General features: G+C 37.0%; 1 protein-coding gene across 3 annotated transcripts in view; it reads left to right on the forward strand.

The window, feature by feature from the left end:
- The window catches only part of COPS5 (COP9 signalosome subunit 5), a 13616-nt gene extending 291 nt beyond the window's left edge, over window positions 1-13325 (forward strand). Inside the window, exons 2-8 of one of the 3 annotated variants that reach the window (XR_774891.1) lie at window positions 68-302; window positions 3043-3171; window positions 4377-4442; window positions 5929-6014; window positions 8826-8941; window positions 9713-9861; window positions 12929-13321. Coding sequence is in view for 2 of the 3 variants with exons in the window: in XM_010575902.1 (XP_010574204.1) it covers window positions 68-302; window positions 3043-3171; window positions 4377-4442; window positions 5929-6014; window positions 8826-8937; window positions 9713-9861; window positions 12929-13013 (862 nt within the window). In the remaining variant the exon portion in view is untranslated. Of the gene's footprint in view, window positions 1-67; window positions 303-3042; window positions 3172-4376; window positions 4443-5928; window positions 6015-8825; window positions 8942-9712; window positions 9862-12928 lie in introns of all 3 variants that reach the window. The other 2 variants (XM_010575903.1, XM_010575902.1) reach the window with 2 other exon arrangements.
- The last annotated feature ends 896 nt before the right edge of the window (window positions 13326-14221 follow it).

Here is a 14221-nt window from a genome sequence, read left to right on the forward strand (position 1 = left end):
GGGCGGGCGGGCGGCGAGGGCCGGAGGCGCGGTGGCCCTGATGGCTTCCGCGGCCTCTCTCCCGCAGCCACCATTACTTCAAGTACTGCAAGATCTCGGCGCTGGCGCTCCTGAAGATGGTGATGCACGCCAGGTCGGGGGGCAACCTGGAGGTGATGGGGCTGATGCTGGGCAAGGTGGACGGGGAGACCATGATCATCATGGACAGCTTCGCCCTGCCGGTGGAGGGCACCGAGACGCGCGTCAACGCTCAGGCGGCCGCCTACGAGTACATGGCTGCGTACATTGAAAACGCAAAGCAGGTAAGGAGAAGGGGCAGAGGGTGTTTCTCCCCCTCCGCGGTGTGGCTGCGGATCTTGTCAGCTAGTCGCGCAGGAGCGGGTTCTGGGGTTTGCGGGCTTCCCGGCCTACACCCCTCCGGCCCCCCTCCAGCGATAAAACGGCTGTCTGGTTGCCCCGCGCCTTCTCAAACGTGGCTAAGAGAACTGTGCCGGCAGCAAAGAACGCAGGCCCCCTTAAACATCTGCACATGTATATTTCCATGTCTTACAGTAGGTCATCAAGTACTGGCTTCTCCTTTCCTTTGTAAATGATTTTCATTGCTCAGAAAGTGTTTTTGTGGCTGCAGCTGGTGGCTCGTGGGTGGAACAAGGAGGGAGTGTGTTTCTGAAATAACTGATACAATACATGTTTCTAAAAAGAACATGCAAAATTAAGTATAAAATATGTGTGTGTCAGAGGAACTTACTATTTGTAGACCAGGAATATGACATTTATTCTTACCTTCTTGCTTTCTCAAGTCTTACTGCATAGCCATGGTGCTGTTTCTCACAAAAATAAAGACATGTGAAGAAAATGACAGTGAAGGAATAAGTAAGTTTCAGTGCAACTTAATTATTTGTATTTATAATTAGGAAATTCAGATGAACTGACTCAGATGTCTGTTCTCCCTCTTCGTTGCCCTGTATTCAGAGATCCATGTCATGTTAAGCCTGACTGTGCTGTAAAATTCTCACATGCAGAAGGATAACAGAAACACAAATCTGCTCTGTGGCTGGTGTAGAAACCAGCACGGCATGTCAGAACACCTGCTGACATGCCCATTCCAATACAGGGCAATCCTATACTATGAATAAAGGTTGAAATTACTCTAACTCTCCAAGCTCAAGTAGTTTTGAGGCCCAGTTTACCCTTTGATTTTTTTCTTTAATCCTCAGAGTATTTCAAACCAGCTAAAATTAGAGGCCTCTTACTTATTTGCTGGAGATAACAGAGCAGTATTTGCATTATTTTGGAGAGCTGTACTTATATTCACAGCCTTATGTACAGTTAGAGATATTTAAATAGATGTGAATTAGGCTGGATCATAACATCAGAAAAGAGTAAATATAATCCAGAAGTAGGTATATGCTGGGACATTTGCGTAATAATTCATCCCTGTTTATGAGAAAATTTAGAAATAATTTATTTAATCCAGTTCCTTTTATGTGGAAACTCTTAGTGTCATGATGCTAATAGTGTTGTTGCAGAAAAGTAGGTAACTTGAAAAGATGTCTTTACCTAAAGATACATTCATACGCTCCAGTTCTTCAGTACAAATAGTGGGTTTCAAAATACTAAGTATATAGCATAAAATTAGTATTTTTTTATATACAGTTAGTTCACTTTATGTTTAAAACAGTCTAGATTTATGTAGCGGGTACTCATATGATAGGAAAAGTTTTTTCTCATTATTTGTATTGTACAGTTTTGTCTATAGTTGGTTCCACAATTTTGAAATTGAACTTGTGTGCAAATAAAATAACTCGGCTTTACTGGTACTCTGGCAGAGTTTGCATGCTGGCTGTTCTACATTTGATTTTGGCAAGCAGTTGTTCCTGGAATAACTCTTTTTAATATTAGATTGCAAGTTGATATATTCCCCTGCATAAGTACTTTACAGATGCCAACGTTCCAGTTACCTACTTCTCCATGGGCAGGATCTGTGTGAATACAGTCAAAATGTGTTATTTGGCTTTGAGAAATAACAAATGTTCTTTAGTGTTTTGTTGGTCTCTCCTTCTCTATTATGGGAGATATAAAGAAAATATAAATATTATTCACCAATTCAAAAATAAAATAAACGTTCCATTCAGTAGGCAGTTTGTGTATTCTGTCTCATCTTAACATTTTTCTGACTTAACCTTCCTGACATAGTAGAATTTGGCAAAACCAAGCAGGTGATGCATCCAAACACACAACTCTCAGTTAAGAACTGACATATAGGGTTGTATCAAAATCATTCAACTCAGTGTGGAGCGCCCGGTAAGCAATTACTGAGAGAGGATTACAAAACAAGGTGCAATGGGTGTTTGTTCTTCTGGGATTTTGTTTGTTTGTTGGTTTTTCTTCCAGTATTTGTACAGATAGCCAGGGGTATCATTTGGAAACTCCAATTTTGAGTTTTTCTGATCCTAAAAAAAATCTCGAAAATTCATCTTTTGGCTTTCACAGCATGCTCTGGCAATAATTTCTGTCACTTCTGGTATTCGAAAACATGCCTCTGAAGTTATTTTTTAAACCTAGCAATAATCTCTATGTGCCTCTGAGATGTGTTACTGTACTAAATAATGAACATTCATTCTCTACTGACATACCATACATTATATGAGATTATATACACTTATGTCATATCCACCCTAAGAAATTTTTCTTCCATGCTGAAAAGTCCCAGCTTACTTACCATTTCACCATGTGGAATCTCTTCTGTACTTCAGCTGTCACTGAAGAAGGAGCTCCTGGCTCCTTGAAGTTCTTTGTTCTGTGGTAGTAGCTGTAACAGAGAATGCTAATACTAGAGATTGTATGGTTTCTAGAAAATAGTTTAGCAAAATGAGATGTACGTTCAGCGTTTAGTTTAGTAAGTTAGCATCTTGGGCTCTGTGTGTCGTCTGTTTTTTATCCTCTCACCGTGTTGTAGTATGCTAGGAAGCCCAATAGAGGGCAGCTGATCCTTTCCGAATGGAGATTAACAATGGTTTTGTTTTCCTTCACTGCTGTTAGGTTGGTCGTCTAGAAAATGCAATTGGCTGGTATCACAGTCACCCTGGCTATGGCTGCTGGCTCTCTGGGATCGACGTCAGTACCCAGATGCTTAATCAGCAATTTCAAGAACCCTTTGTAGCAGTGGTTGTAAGTACTGGCTGATAGTTGATAAAACTGCAGAGCAAATTATGTTGTGGCGGGAATAATTTTTAGATTTCTGTCTCTTAACATTCTAGTAGTGTGCATTTTGCACAATGGAAGTTTTAGATCCAAATTTTAAATTAGTATCGCTCCTTTTGCTTTGCTGGCCATGTACTGGTCAAACCAGTAGTATTGCTTACCGAGGCCATTTTCACTGCATTGTTCCAGGTATGGTAGCTCTGTACAAATTGGTACATTACTCCTAACTTAAAGCTCTACTTTGTACTTGTGGAAAAAAAAAAAAGTATTGAGCAATCCATATTCAGCCACCTGCAATAGAAAAAAATCTGTTTCTTTTGTTCTCTGTGTTGCTGCTTCTGTCAAAATAGAGCAAAGTGTGTTCACAGAGTTCTGTTACTTTGCATATAAATTATGCCTTTTAAATTAAATCAGTGGCATAGTACAATACACTAGGAAATCTGTCTCTGAAGAAAAAATCTGAAGAAACTCTCTGAGACCTTCAGGGCCTTCCAGGCTTCAGATCACATTTGAAATCAAAAGTAAACCTTATTTTAGATACTACTTGTATAACCATTGTTACTGTAGGAAATAAAGTAAAAAAAGACTGAAATTAGTCAGAAAGAAGAAATACAACTCTGATGGAAGAACTATATTAGAAAAGGATAAATGACCCTTAAGTATTTCTACCATGTGAGTTCTCCTATGTTATGACATAATTTCACAGATTCAGAACGCTTTCCTTGGGACTGCTTTTTTCTTTTTTTTAAATTACTTTTAAAATTAAACAGGGCGTTAGTACGTATGTTAGCAAGAAGATTCCTGCATTAGTATCCTGTATTTTCCACCAAAATGCAACAGATGACATAATACTTTTTCTTACCTCTAGTGGTTATAAGATTAAAACGCAGATTTTTATTATGATTTATTGATTGCTTTTAAGTGCAATTTCTTTAAAGTATTTGGGTAATAAGGAAAACGTGTTTTAAAAAATGGACCATAGAAGGCTATTCCTATTCCCACCTTTTTTGAGAGTCTCATACCAACAGATGCCAACTGAAAAAGTACTGTTTATGACAAAACTAATACAATTTGTGCTAATTAAGTTTCTGAAATACAATTACTGTAAAGTTAGTTTATGCCTGTAATAATTTATAAAATGCGTATAACAAGCATTACCTGTATTTCTACAGATTGATCCAACAAGAACAATATCTGCAGGAAAAGTAAATCTTGGAGCATTTAGGACATATCCTAAGGTAAATAGTTAAAATTATCTAGTGCTTGATCACTAAACTGTCTTTAAATATGTAATAGATTCGTTCTAAAGATTACTGCAGTTTTATCCTCTGACAGCTTGATCTGCTGTGCTGTACTGTATGTCATCGTTCGTTTTAAAAGAAAGATGTGCTGATATACAGGTTATTGTGTGGCTTTGGATATTGATTACATTTACAAAGATTGACTTCTAGTTTGTTTTTCATAGATTTTTGGCAGTGTTAAATCAAATAGACTGTCTAGATAGTGGAGCTGTCCTAAAATTATATAGCTCCGTGTAGCCATTTTTTAATGGATATAGTTGTAGCATTCATCAAAATAGATTTACATTAATACTTCGCTATCATTTTTTAGACCTAAAACCAAATGTTAATAGCGTGTTTAGTGTGTTGTAATCTGCTTTTCATTTTAGAAAAGTAAGATTCAAAACTATCTCCTTAAGTCTTTCAAATAAATACTATGAATCTTCACAAAGTAATGTACAAAAAACCCAAGTTAATTAAACAACATGGAAGGGTTAGGCTAAAAACTAGAAAATCACATAAATATTGGAGATCCTAGATCTTCAAATGCAGTCTTTTGTTTATACTTTTTATAGAGATAGAACTGTGCTATTTAATTTCAGTCTAATAAAGTTCAGGTATATCCTTCAAGTTTCCGGTTATCATTGACTAATCAAGAACTTCAGGCTGACATCCATTAAAACCGTAATAAACAAAAATGTTTGTGAGAGGTTCCCAGTTGCATTCAAGCATTATTTTTGCATTGACAAATATACAAGAGGTCTTCTTGGGACAGGTAGTGATGCAGGAGAATATTCGCTTCTGTAGGCAAAACCACTTCATAAATATTTGCAGAATTTTGAGCAGGGAGAAGAATCCTGCATCTGAAAACCAAATCCTATATAGAAGATGCAAGTTAGAACTGTATTTTTAAGCAGTTCTCACAGTGGTCTGCGGGCAGTTCTTGCCTAGTTGGTTGCTGTGAGTGGCACCATCTTAGCTAAATAAGTAATTGAAGTTTTAGGTATCCCTAAGGAATATCCAAGACATGGATGTTTCTTCCCTCTTCTCATGCCTCTTGTCTTCCCTCAAAAGAGGATTGAAATCGCTTCCAAGAACAGGTAGAGAAATATTATCTTAGAAGTAGCTAGCCCTTTCTTTGATCTAAAAAATTATCTGATCATAGCTTGCCATCTTACTTGTTTGAAAAATCTCAACTATGACCACTAGTTTGCTTCCAACATGCTTTTTGATAGATGCAAATGTAATGACTGCTAGTAAATGCCAAAGGTAAATCTGAAATCCAAGAAAATTTCAAATTTCAGGCTACTTGGGGGAATTTCATTTTCCCTAGGAAAAATAAACTAGAATTGCATAAACTAGAACTTTGTGCTTTCAAAGAGTTTAGGCATTTAAAGAAGTCCCAAAATTACTGTGTCATCTTTCCCCTTTGTTGAATTTTTAGGGCTATAAACCTCCAGATGAAGGTCCCTCTGAATACCAGACTATTCCGCTTAATAAAATAGAAGACTTTGGTGTACATTGTAAACAGTAAGTAACATAAAAACTACTAACTCTAGCACAAGTTCTCAATTTTTGTGTTTAGCTTAGTGATTCTGTACGGCAAACTACATTTCTCAGAGTATTTCAAATCTTGAAGTTCTTTGTTGCTTTAGCACTGTTGGTTTTGTGAAAAAGTGTTACTGTTATTTATCAGGAGATATTTTAAGGAAGGACTGTTACAAAGATAAAGATGAACCTGATTAAAAGCTTTAGCAGTTGATTTCTGAACACCTTTAAGTAGTGGTGCTTTCTCAGGGCAGGGAGGAAAGGGTTAGATGTAGATGTAGCAGCAGGTCTAGGGAGACTGTAATCTGTCCACTCCTCTGAGTGCAAGTGCTGTGCATCTCTTTATCCTGCATCACTAGGTGTGTTACAATTGTTTCTGTCTTTGGTAGGACTGGAAAATGGAGCTGCTTCAAGGATAATATCAGCAACAGGAAGAATTACTGCTTTATCTCCTGCTAGTTTACTTTACATGAATTAAAAAGGTAGTTTAGTTTTAACCATTCTTTCTTTAAGTGTTCTATCCCTAGCCACATGTGAGGCATTTGTTTTGCCAGGTCAGTCCCCTGATCTGGTCTCGCTTGTGGGAGCACACACGTTCTTTCTGGTTAAGCTAAGGTGGGGTGGAAAGTACTGACAGATGATGGAGGCATAGTGTTTGCAAAGAGCAGCTAAGGAAAGATGGGACCACTTCTTTCAGTAATGGCCTGGTTTCAATTCTACCTTCAGATGTTCGACAAGCACTACAGCTTAAGCATCTGTGTACAGAGAACTTGAAGATCTCATTGACATCAGTGTGTCCTGTAGGCTGTTGTGTAGTTTTTCCATGGTTTTGGTGCATGGGTATCTGTTCTTCAGTGCATTTATAGTGGCATGCAAAGTCTGACCCCGAAGAGACAAAGAAGTTAAAACAATTGGAATTGGTCTTCCTATCCAATTTGAGGAAAAATCCAGAACAGTAACTACACAGAAATATTTGTAGAACTGTAATGCTCCTGTCATTTCAGAGTAGTCCCTGTAAGTCTGGCAGTGGCCATAAACCCATGCTTTTTAAGCATGAAAGGAGGATATGTTTTATCCTTCCTATTTTAGAGTTGGTCGAATTGGGATAGTTCGTTTGGTGGGTTTTTTTGAAGTTGGAAGTGCTTAATAGTTATTGTTGTAATCTCTGTCTCAGGAAGTTGGCTCCTTGTACAAGCCATTTCTTTCCATCCAAAACAAGAAAGTATTTTCCAGTGTTTCCTAGAAGGAAACAGCAGTTAGGCAAAGAGAGAGGGTATTAAAACTGGAAATTTGTCACGTTACTGAATTACTGATAATACAAAAGACTAGAGTGATGGTATCCTCTCAGCAGTATGGGTAGTCTGACTAAGAATTAAAAGTTTAGAGAACTTGAATGATGCTCATAGAACCATAGGATCATTGAGTCCAACTGTTAACCTAACACTGCCAAGTTCAGCACTAAACCATGTCCCTAAGCACCACATCTACACGTCTTTTAAATACCTCCAGGGATGGTGACTCAACCACTTCCGTGGGCAGCCTGTTCCAGTGCTTGACAACCCTTTCGGTGAAGAAATTTTTCCTAATATCCAGCCTAAACCTCCCCTGGCACAACTTGAGTCCTATCACTTGCTACTTGAGAGAAGAGACTGACACCCACCTTGCTACAACCTCTTTTCAGGGTGTTGTAGAGAGTGATAAGGTCTCCCCTCAGTCTCCTTTTCTCCAGGCTAAACAGCTCCAGTTCCCCCAGCCACTCCTCATAGGACTTCTTCTCTAGACCCTTAATGATCCTGTCTGTCTGGAATGCCAGTGACTACTCATTGCTTCAGAGTAGCAGTCTGGATAATCTTAGTCAAACTTCTCTCCTTTAATTGGTGTTCAGTGCCCAACGTGAAACCGCTTGCGTTTAATCTTTTTAAGCGAGTTTATTACACTATTCCTCAAACAACTTGGATTTCTAATTTTGAATCTGCCACACATCTCTTTGAAGAACTGACTTAGTATCTCATTTTTCTTAGCATATGTGCAATAAGGGTATTTGTTCTATCACAGAAATACTAAAGTGTGGTGTGTTGGTAGATTTTAAAGTATTGTTCTCTCAGACAGAATTTCTTACAGAAATGCCAAGCAAAATAACTTTCCAGAGAAATCAAGCAATAATAGGATTACTGATAACCTGCTTAAGAATTTCCTGATCAAAATAAAGTTTAATATAGCTCTTTAACGTTGCTGTAATTCACCTACACTAATGACTTTGCATAGCTCAGCTTTCTATCTGCTTTATCATCTCTTGTGAATTCTGTAGCACAACTAAAGCCTGGCTTTCAGAACAGGTGTGGTAGAATGTAGATTGTTTGCCTGTCTGCAACATTTACTGCTGTCAAACATTCCTAATTGAATTAGTGGTGATATATGCAAAACAGCAGTCATCTGTAAGTAACAATTATTACAGTATTGAAGATCCCAAGCATGGAACAGGGCATCATTGCGTTGCATAAGAAGTTGTTAAGAGAATAATTTTAAAAACCTTGCAATCTCATTAAATAGAACACAGCAGTATGTGTGGGGATTATGTATACCTGTATTAAAGCTGTATATGAAATACTTATGGAAAATCTTTTTGAGTTAGAATTGGAACTGGGAGTAACTTTTTTATTGTTCAGTGCTTTGAATTTTTGAAGATACTTGCCATTGATAAGGATTTTTTGAGATGCATGTTCTTCGGGTGTCACAGCCAAACAAGACACATTTAGATGGAAGCTTATTTTGTTTGCATGTTTGTTTTTAAAGGTATTATGCTTTAGAAGTCTCGTACTTTAAATCATCTTTGGATCGTAAATTGCTTGAGCTTTTGTGGAACAAATACTGGGTGAACACTCTCAGTTCTTCTAGTTTGCTTACTGTAAGTACCGTAGTATGCTATCGTGTGCATATATTAATTCACTAGTGCTGAAAGCCAGACCTTCTACTGTAAAATGCCTAACAGGACACTGATAGATATAGATCCCACATTAAGAGTCTGTTTGTCAGATTAAACAAGAAAATAAGGTTTTCCTAATCATAAAGACTGAAATGTTCCTTATATCTGCTTTTTAAAAGTAGAAGGTGGGAATACCTTATGTTTAATTGTATTGAGTTCTCTGTACACTTAGATTTTGTCTTAAACACGATTTAAAACACCTTTTAACCTTATATCTTTTTACAGCACTGTAATGAATAGTATGTCTTAAAATAATGGTTTGAATAAGTAAACACTAAAAAAAAAAAAAAACCAACACAAACTTACACTGAGGTTGCAACAGAAGTACTACAGGTAGACCTTCAATGTAACAGCTCAGCATCAAACCATTCCTTCTGCAGAAGCCAATTTTATACCTTTTCTCTTGGTCAAAACCAACAGTTTTACTTACTCTTTCATAACTTAGGGCATGGGCGGAAAGTAATAAGGAGTGCCCATTTCAGACTTCAGGTATTGAGCATTTGCGAGATGTTCAGCTTCTGTTCTCTGAACCACCACTTGTGCCACTCAAGTTCTGTATCGCTTCAATTGCAGATACAAGTTAAAATGTGCAGTACTACAGTCTTAGAGGCTCTTTTCAGATTTTGTTTATTTTGTGTATAAATGCTTGAATTTACAACTTAGAATTCAGTATGTTTATTGCCTTCTTTCTCCTAAGAATGCCGACTACACCACTGGCCAAGTCTTTGATTTGTCTGAAAAATTAGAGCAGTCAGAAGCTCAGCTTGGAAGGGGTAGTTTCATGCTGGGTTTAGAGACTCATGATAAGAAATCAGAAGACAAACTTGCAAAAGCAACAAGAGACAGGTAAGATAACACATTCTTGTGTTCTTCCCTGTAAAAAGTGTCATTTTGTTTTAAACTTTTATCATGCTTTTAAATGGAACCTACCAAGATTATAGGTAAGAATGATTAGATTATAGATAGGAATGAGAGACTCCAAATGGCACTAGTTATTTTTGAAAGTTTAAGAAAACCTTGCCTCTATTAAACCTACAGTGGCTTTTCAATCTTTGTTTCTGGAATAAATTCAACTCTAGTTTATAGTTTATTGAACAAAAAATCCTTGTTAAATTCTATCAGTATATGGCAAAGCAAAAAAGATGTTTTCTGTCGAATGCAAAATAGTAGCATTGCTAGAAAATAGCACATTTTATGTGCTTAATCAGGTTTAAACTAACAGTAAATAAAATTCTTAGAACATGATTTTAAGAACTAGTGCTAACAGTCCAGTAAGTTTAGTTGACACTTGTGTAATACTTTCACTCAAAAATTAAGTGCTCCCTTTTTTTCATATTTCTTAATTAATACATCCACAAATGAGGAAGGGTTTTTTTGTTGTTTTGTGTTTTGTTTTTAAGAAGTAGATTACAGACATTCTGGCCTTTACGTTTAGCTGCCCTGCCTGATAGCAGATACTTGCTATTATCAGTTAATGAACTTAATCATCACTGGGTATACAGCATTATTTCAAAGAAGTTTTGGTGTTTTCCCTCAGTATTCCTTATATGTTTGTTGGTAATGAGCTCTTTTCTTTTTTGAGCTTTGAAGCACAAAAGTTGCTTCTCACTTATACTCGCATCTCTCTCCCAATAGTCTTAAGAATGATACATGTGCTTAGACTATCTATATAATGTTATAGTCACTATTTTTCCAAGTAAAATCTTATCCAACAAGTCATACAGTATCTTGGGCTCTTCAAGAACATTGTATTTGGCAAATTGCAGACTTGGAAAACCAAGAAGTACTGCACTGTACATGCTAGTACAATCTTAGGTCCCTCTGTGGAGAAGACAGGACTCACCTGCTTGCATCTTAGGAGCATTTTGAGTGAGATGTAATTCCATTTAAGAAGGAACAATTCTGTAGAATCCCTTGGAACAGACTGCAAAAATTGAGTAAAATCTGGGGTGTTCTGTTTTTCAGATTTGGAGGTTTTCTGGTCCTCTTCCTCATCATTTTATCTTGACATGTAGAACAGTTTTCTTGCATTCTTCCCCCCCCCCCCCCATTAGCAATATGTGCCATAGTACAGACTTTAAGGAACTGATTTTTGACATACCAGATGAGTGGTGAGTTTAATGATAGGTAAAAAAATCAAGAGACAAAAAGGAGGCCTCGTGTGAAGAGACTGATTTATAAATAAATTACTTTATTTACATCTTGCTCAGTATGACTCAGGTGAACACAGGCTTTGCCTTAATAAAGAGAGGAGTTAGCTTGTGTTCGACAAACCTTTGTTCCACAGTAAGCTGTGGGGGAATACCTGCAAATGTAATATGGTCATTGCCAAATAGACTCGGAGCTGCTGTTGTGCTAGTGTCTTCTGTGCATTTGTTTCCTTGTTATGGAAAGTTAACACCTCTTACAAGTTTTCTAACGTGGTCAAGTTGGAGGGGGGTTGACTTTATAGAAGTTAATACCCATTTAAACTATTTTAGTTGCAGAATACATTTGTGATGGAGTTAAGGCTGTTGCTAGCTTACAACAGCCAGGTTAAGTGATACTTTCCAATTCTGTAGTGAAACGGTTATGATAGCAATGCTTTAAAGACATGAGAAGGATGGAGATGCTGACAAGTTTGCTTTGATTTTTATCCCTGTTCGGTGTCCCATAATACTGACCACATTTTATTTTCACGTTACTCTCACATGCTTACAGTTATTCTAAGAAATAACTCCTTCTCTGATCATCCTGCTATATTATTTCTTGCAGTGTTTCTAGAGATCTGTCTTTTCTGGTTTTATTTAGTTGTCATCAGTAGTTAGTTTATAAATTGTAAGACTGGAAGGGATTGTTGTTATCATCAATTCGCTTTTCCCATGTAACAGTGGCTACTGTAGTTCCCAAAATTGTTTGTAACACTTTTACAGATGCATGTTTTTCTTCAACTAATAATCTTTCCAAAGAAAAGAAAAATGACAGTAGAAGACTTGTGCTGACAATTGATTCAGTGACACCTAAATTACTTTGAAGAAATAAGCTTGCAAAGTTTGCTAAAGGATTATTGGGTGTATCTGTCTTAAGAAAAACAATACTGTAAGACATTAGCATAAAGGTGCTTACAGTTGGCTATACGATATCTTCTGTTACTGTACATACGCATCTCTTAAGAGCCATTTTCTAAGAGTACATATGCATTAGCCAAACTGTGCTCCAAGCTGGCTTTCTTTGCCTAGGATTCCTTTATCTATCTAGTAGTATTTTGTCCCTGTTCTCCATGTCTTCAGGGCTGATTCATCTTTTGCATTTGTATATTCTGTTTTGAGACATTTTAATGTGTTAGTTAGACACTACATCCCCCTAAGCCAGGCACACTGGATGAAACTTGGATCAATTGGAATCCTCTCAGATGTTTGGAGGTTTTGCACATGTTACATATTTTCACTAATAACTTATTAACTCTGTAAACTCTTCCTTTAATGTTCTCTGTAAAGTTGCTCAGAGGAGCTGTGGTTACCGTTCGCTACTGGCCGGGGGTGGGCAAAGGAGATAAGACAGAGAACAGTGAGAGCCTTCAGGTATTGATAACAGCTGGTAGCTCCATTCCCCCAGGGATATTTTTTATTTTTTGGTTCAGATGACCACAGAGCTCACTTGCTATTGTTAATGTAAGATGTCCTAAATTGCCAGACAAAGAAGTTTTCTGGAATTGGTCTTTGTGTATATAGTGCTTGTCAGTTTGCTTTTTAAGTAACAAAAAGCTATTGGCAACAATGGCTAAATTGCTGTGTGGGACTTTTTCTTTCTGGACAGTTGTTAAGATTCATGGGGTTATGGGCACCCTGAACTTCCAAAACAGCTGAATATCTTCAAATAAAATGACAGTTCAGTTCAGTGTTTGGCCAACGTTGAATTTATGCTTGTTTTTCAGCTGCAAGACCACCATAGAAGCTATACATGGATTGATGTCTCAGGTTATTAAGGATAAACTTTTTAATCAAATTAATATAGCTTGAAGTGCATCACCAGCTGATATGCATCTCCAAAGCCGAAAAAGTCATGGTTTCTTTCGCTTGGACTTGTTCAATTTGGGAAATGAGGCTGAAGTGGAAAATTAGTCATTTAAATTGTAGTACTTTAATATTTCCCACCTGTCTCACCAGTTCTAAAGAACAAAATGTTCTGAAATGTAGTGCAACTTTTTGTTCTTTGTCATAAAACACAACCAGTTTGGAGAATTGTTCCAAAAGAAAAATAAATGTGACTTCCTGGATTTTGCTCTTAGGTATTTATCTCTATTATCTAACTGCAATAAAACAATTTTGAAAATGAGTGTTTGGGGGCTTGTATTTTTTGGCGAATACTCATCTCCTCTTGCTCTTTTTTCTTATTGAAAGAATAAGAAAAGTTCTGTCCACTCACTTAGGTTAGATCAGTAACCTATACAGTATAAGAAGTTTGTTTCTCAGATTTTCATTTCTGAGTTTAATTTTATGAATTGAAATCCCATTTGCTTATCTTTTAACAAGTTACTAAATGTAATGGAGCCTTTCCTGATTTAGTTTTACTGGTCCAGCCAGAAGTGGTTTCTTCTCACAGTGGTGAAACATTCATGCATGATACAACAGTATTTTGCTTGTAGCTTCACACTTAATGAGGGACATTTTGTATTTCTAAGTAGTCAAGGAATGACCAGTTCCACAGTGAAACTAATGATGTAGTTATATACCATGTTTTTCTCCTACTCACCCTCTATTGCTTGTCATAGTCACTTGTTGCGTGCAAAGGAACAAAATGAAAAATTATCTCTGAAGTATACATTAGGCTAATTTAGGGCCACAGATACTAAAATGCATTAGTCATAATTGCTGGCTTACAACATGGTGCTGCTGCAGGGCTGATCTAAGTTTGTTTTGGAGGCTTTCATACTGCATTTCAATAATACAAGATGTTTGGATTTCTTTTAAGTTTTTATCCTTAATCCTGAGTTTCCTGGGGTTTTTAGAATGTTTACTTTTGGGATAATTTATGATTTATACAATATGCCATTGCACTTTATACCTTAAGTAACTGATACTGCTTTTCAGCCTTAACTCTGCCTTGATGTGGGTTTTGTTTTTGTTTTGGTCTGGAAATTTTAATAGCTATTACTCATATGGGGCTTTTCATCCAAATGGCTTCCAGTGTATTTGAAGCTAAGATGCAAGTTGCACAATGGAAAGTT

This window comes from Haliaeetus leucocephalus, unplaced genomic scaffold (assembly GCF_000737465.1).
Source record: "Haliaeetus leucocephalus isolate CR32 unplaced genomic scaffold, Haliaeetus_leucocephalus-4.0 Scaffold506, whole genome shotgun sequence".
NCBI lineage: Eukaryota > Metazoa > Chordata > Aves > Accipitriformes > Accipitridae > Haliaeetus > Haliaeetus leucocephalus.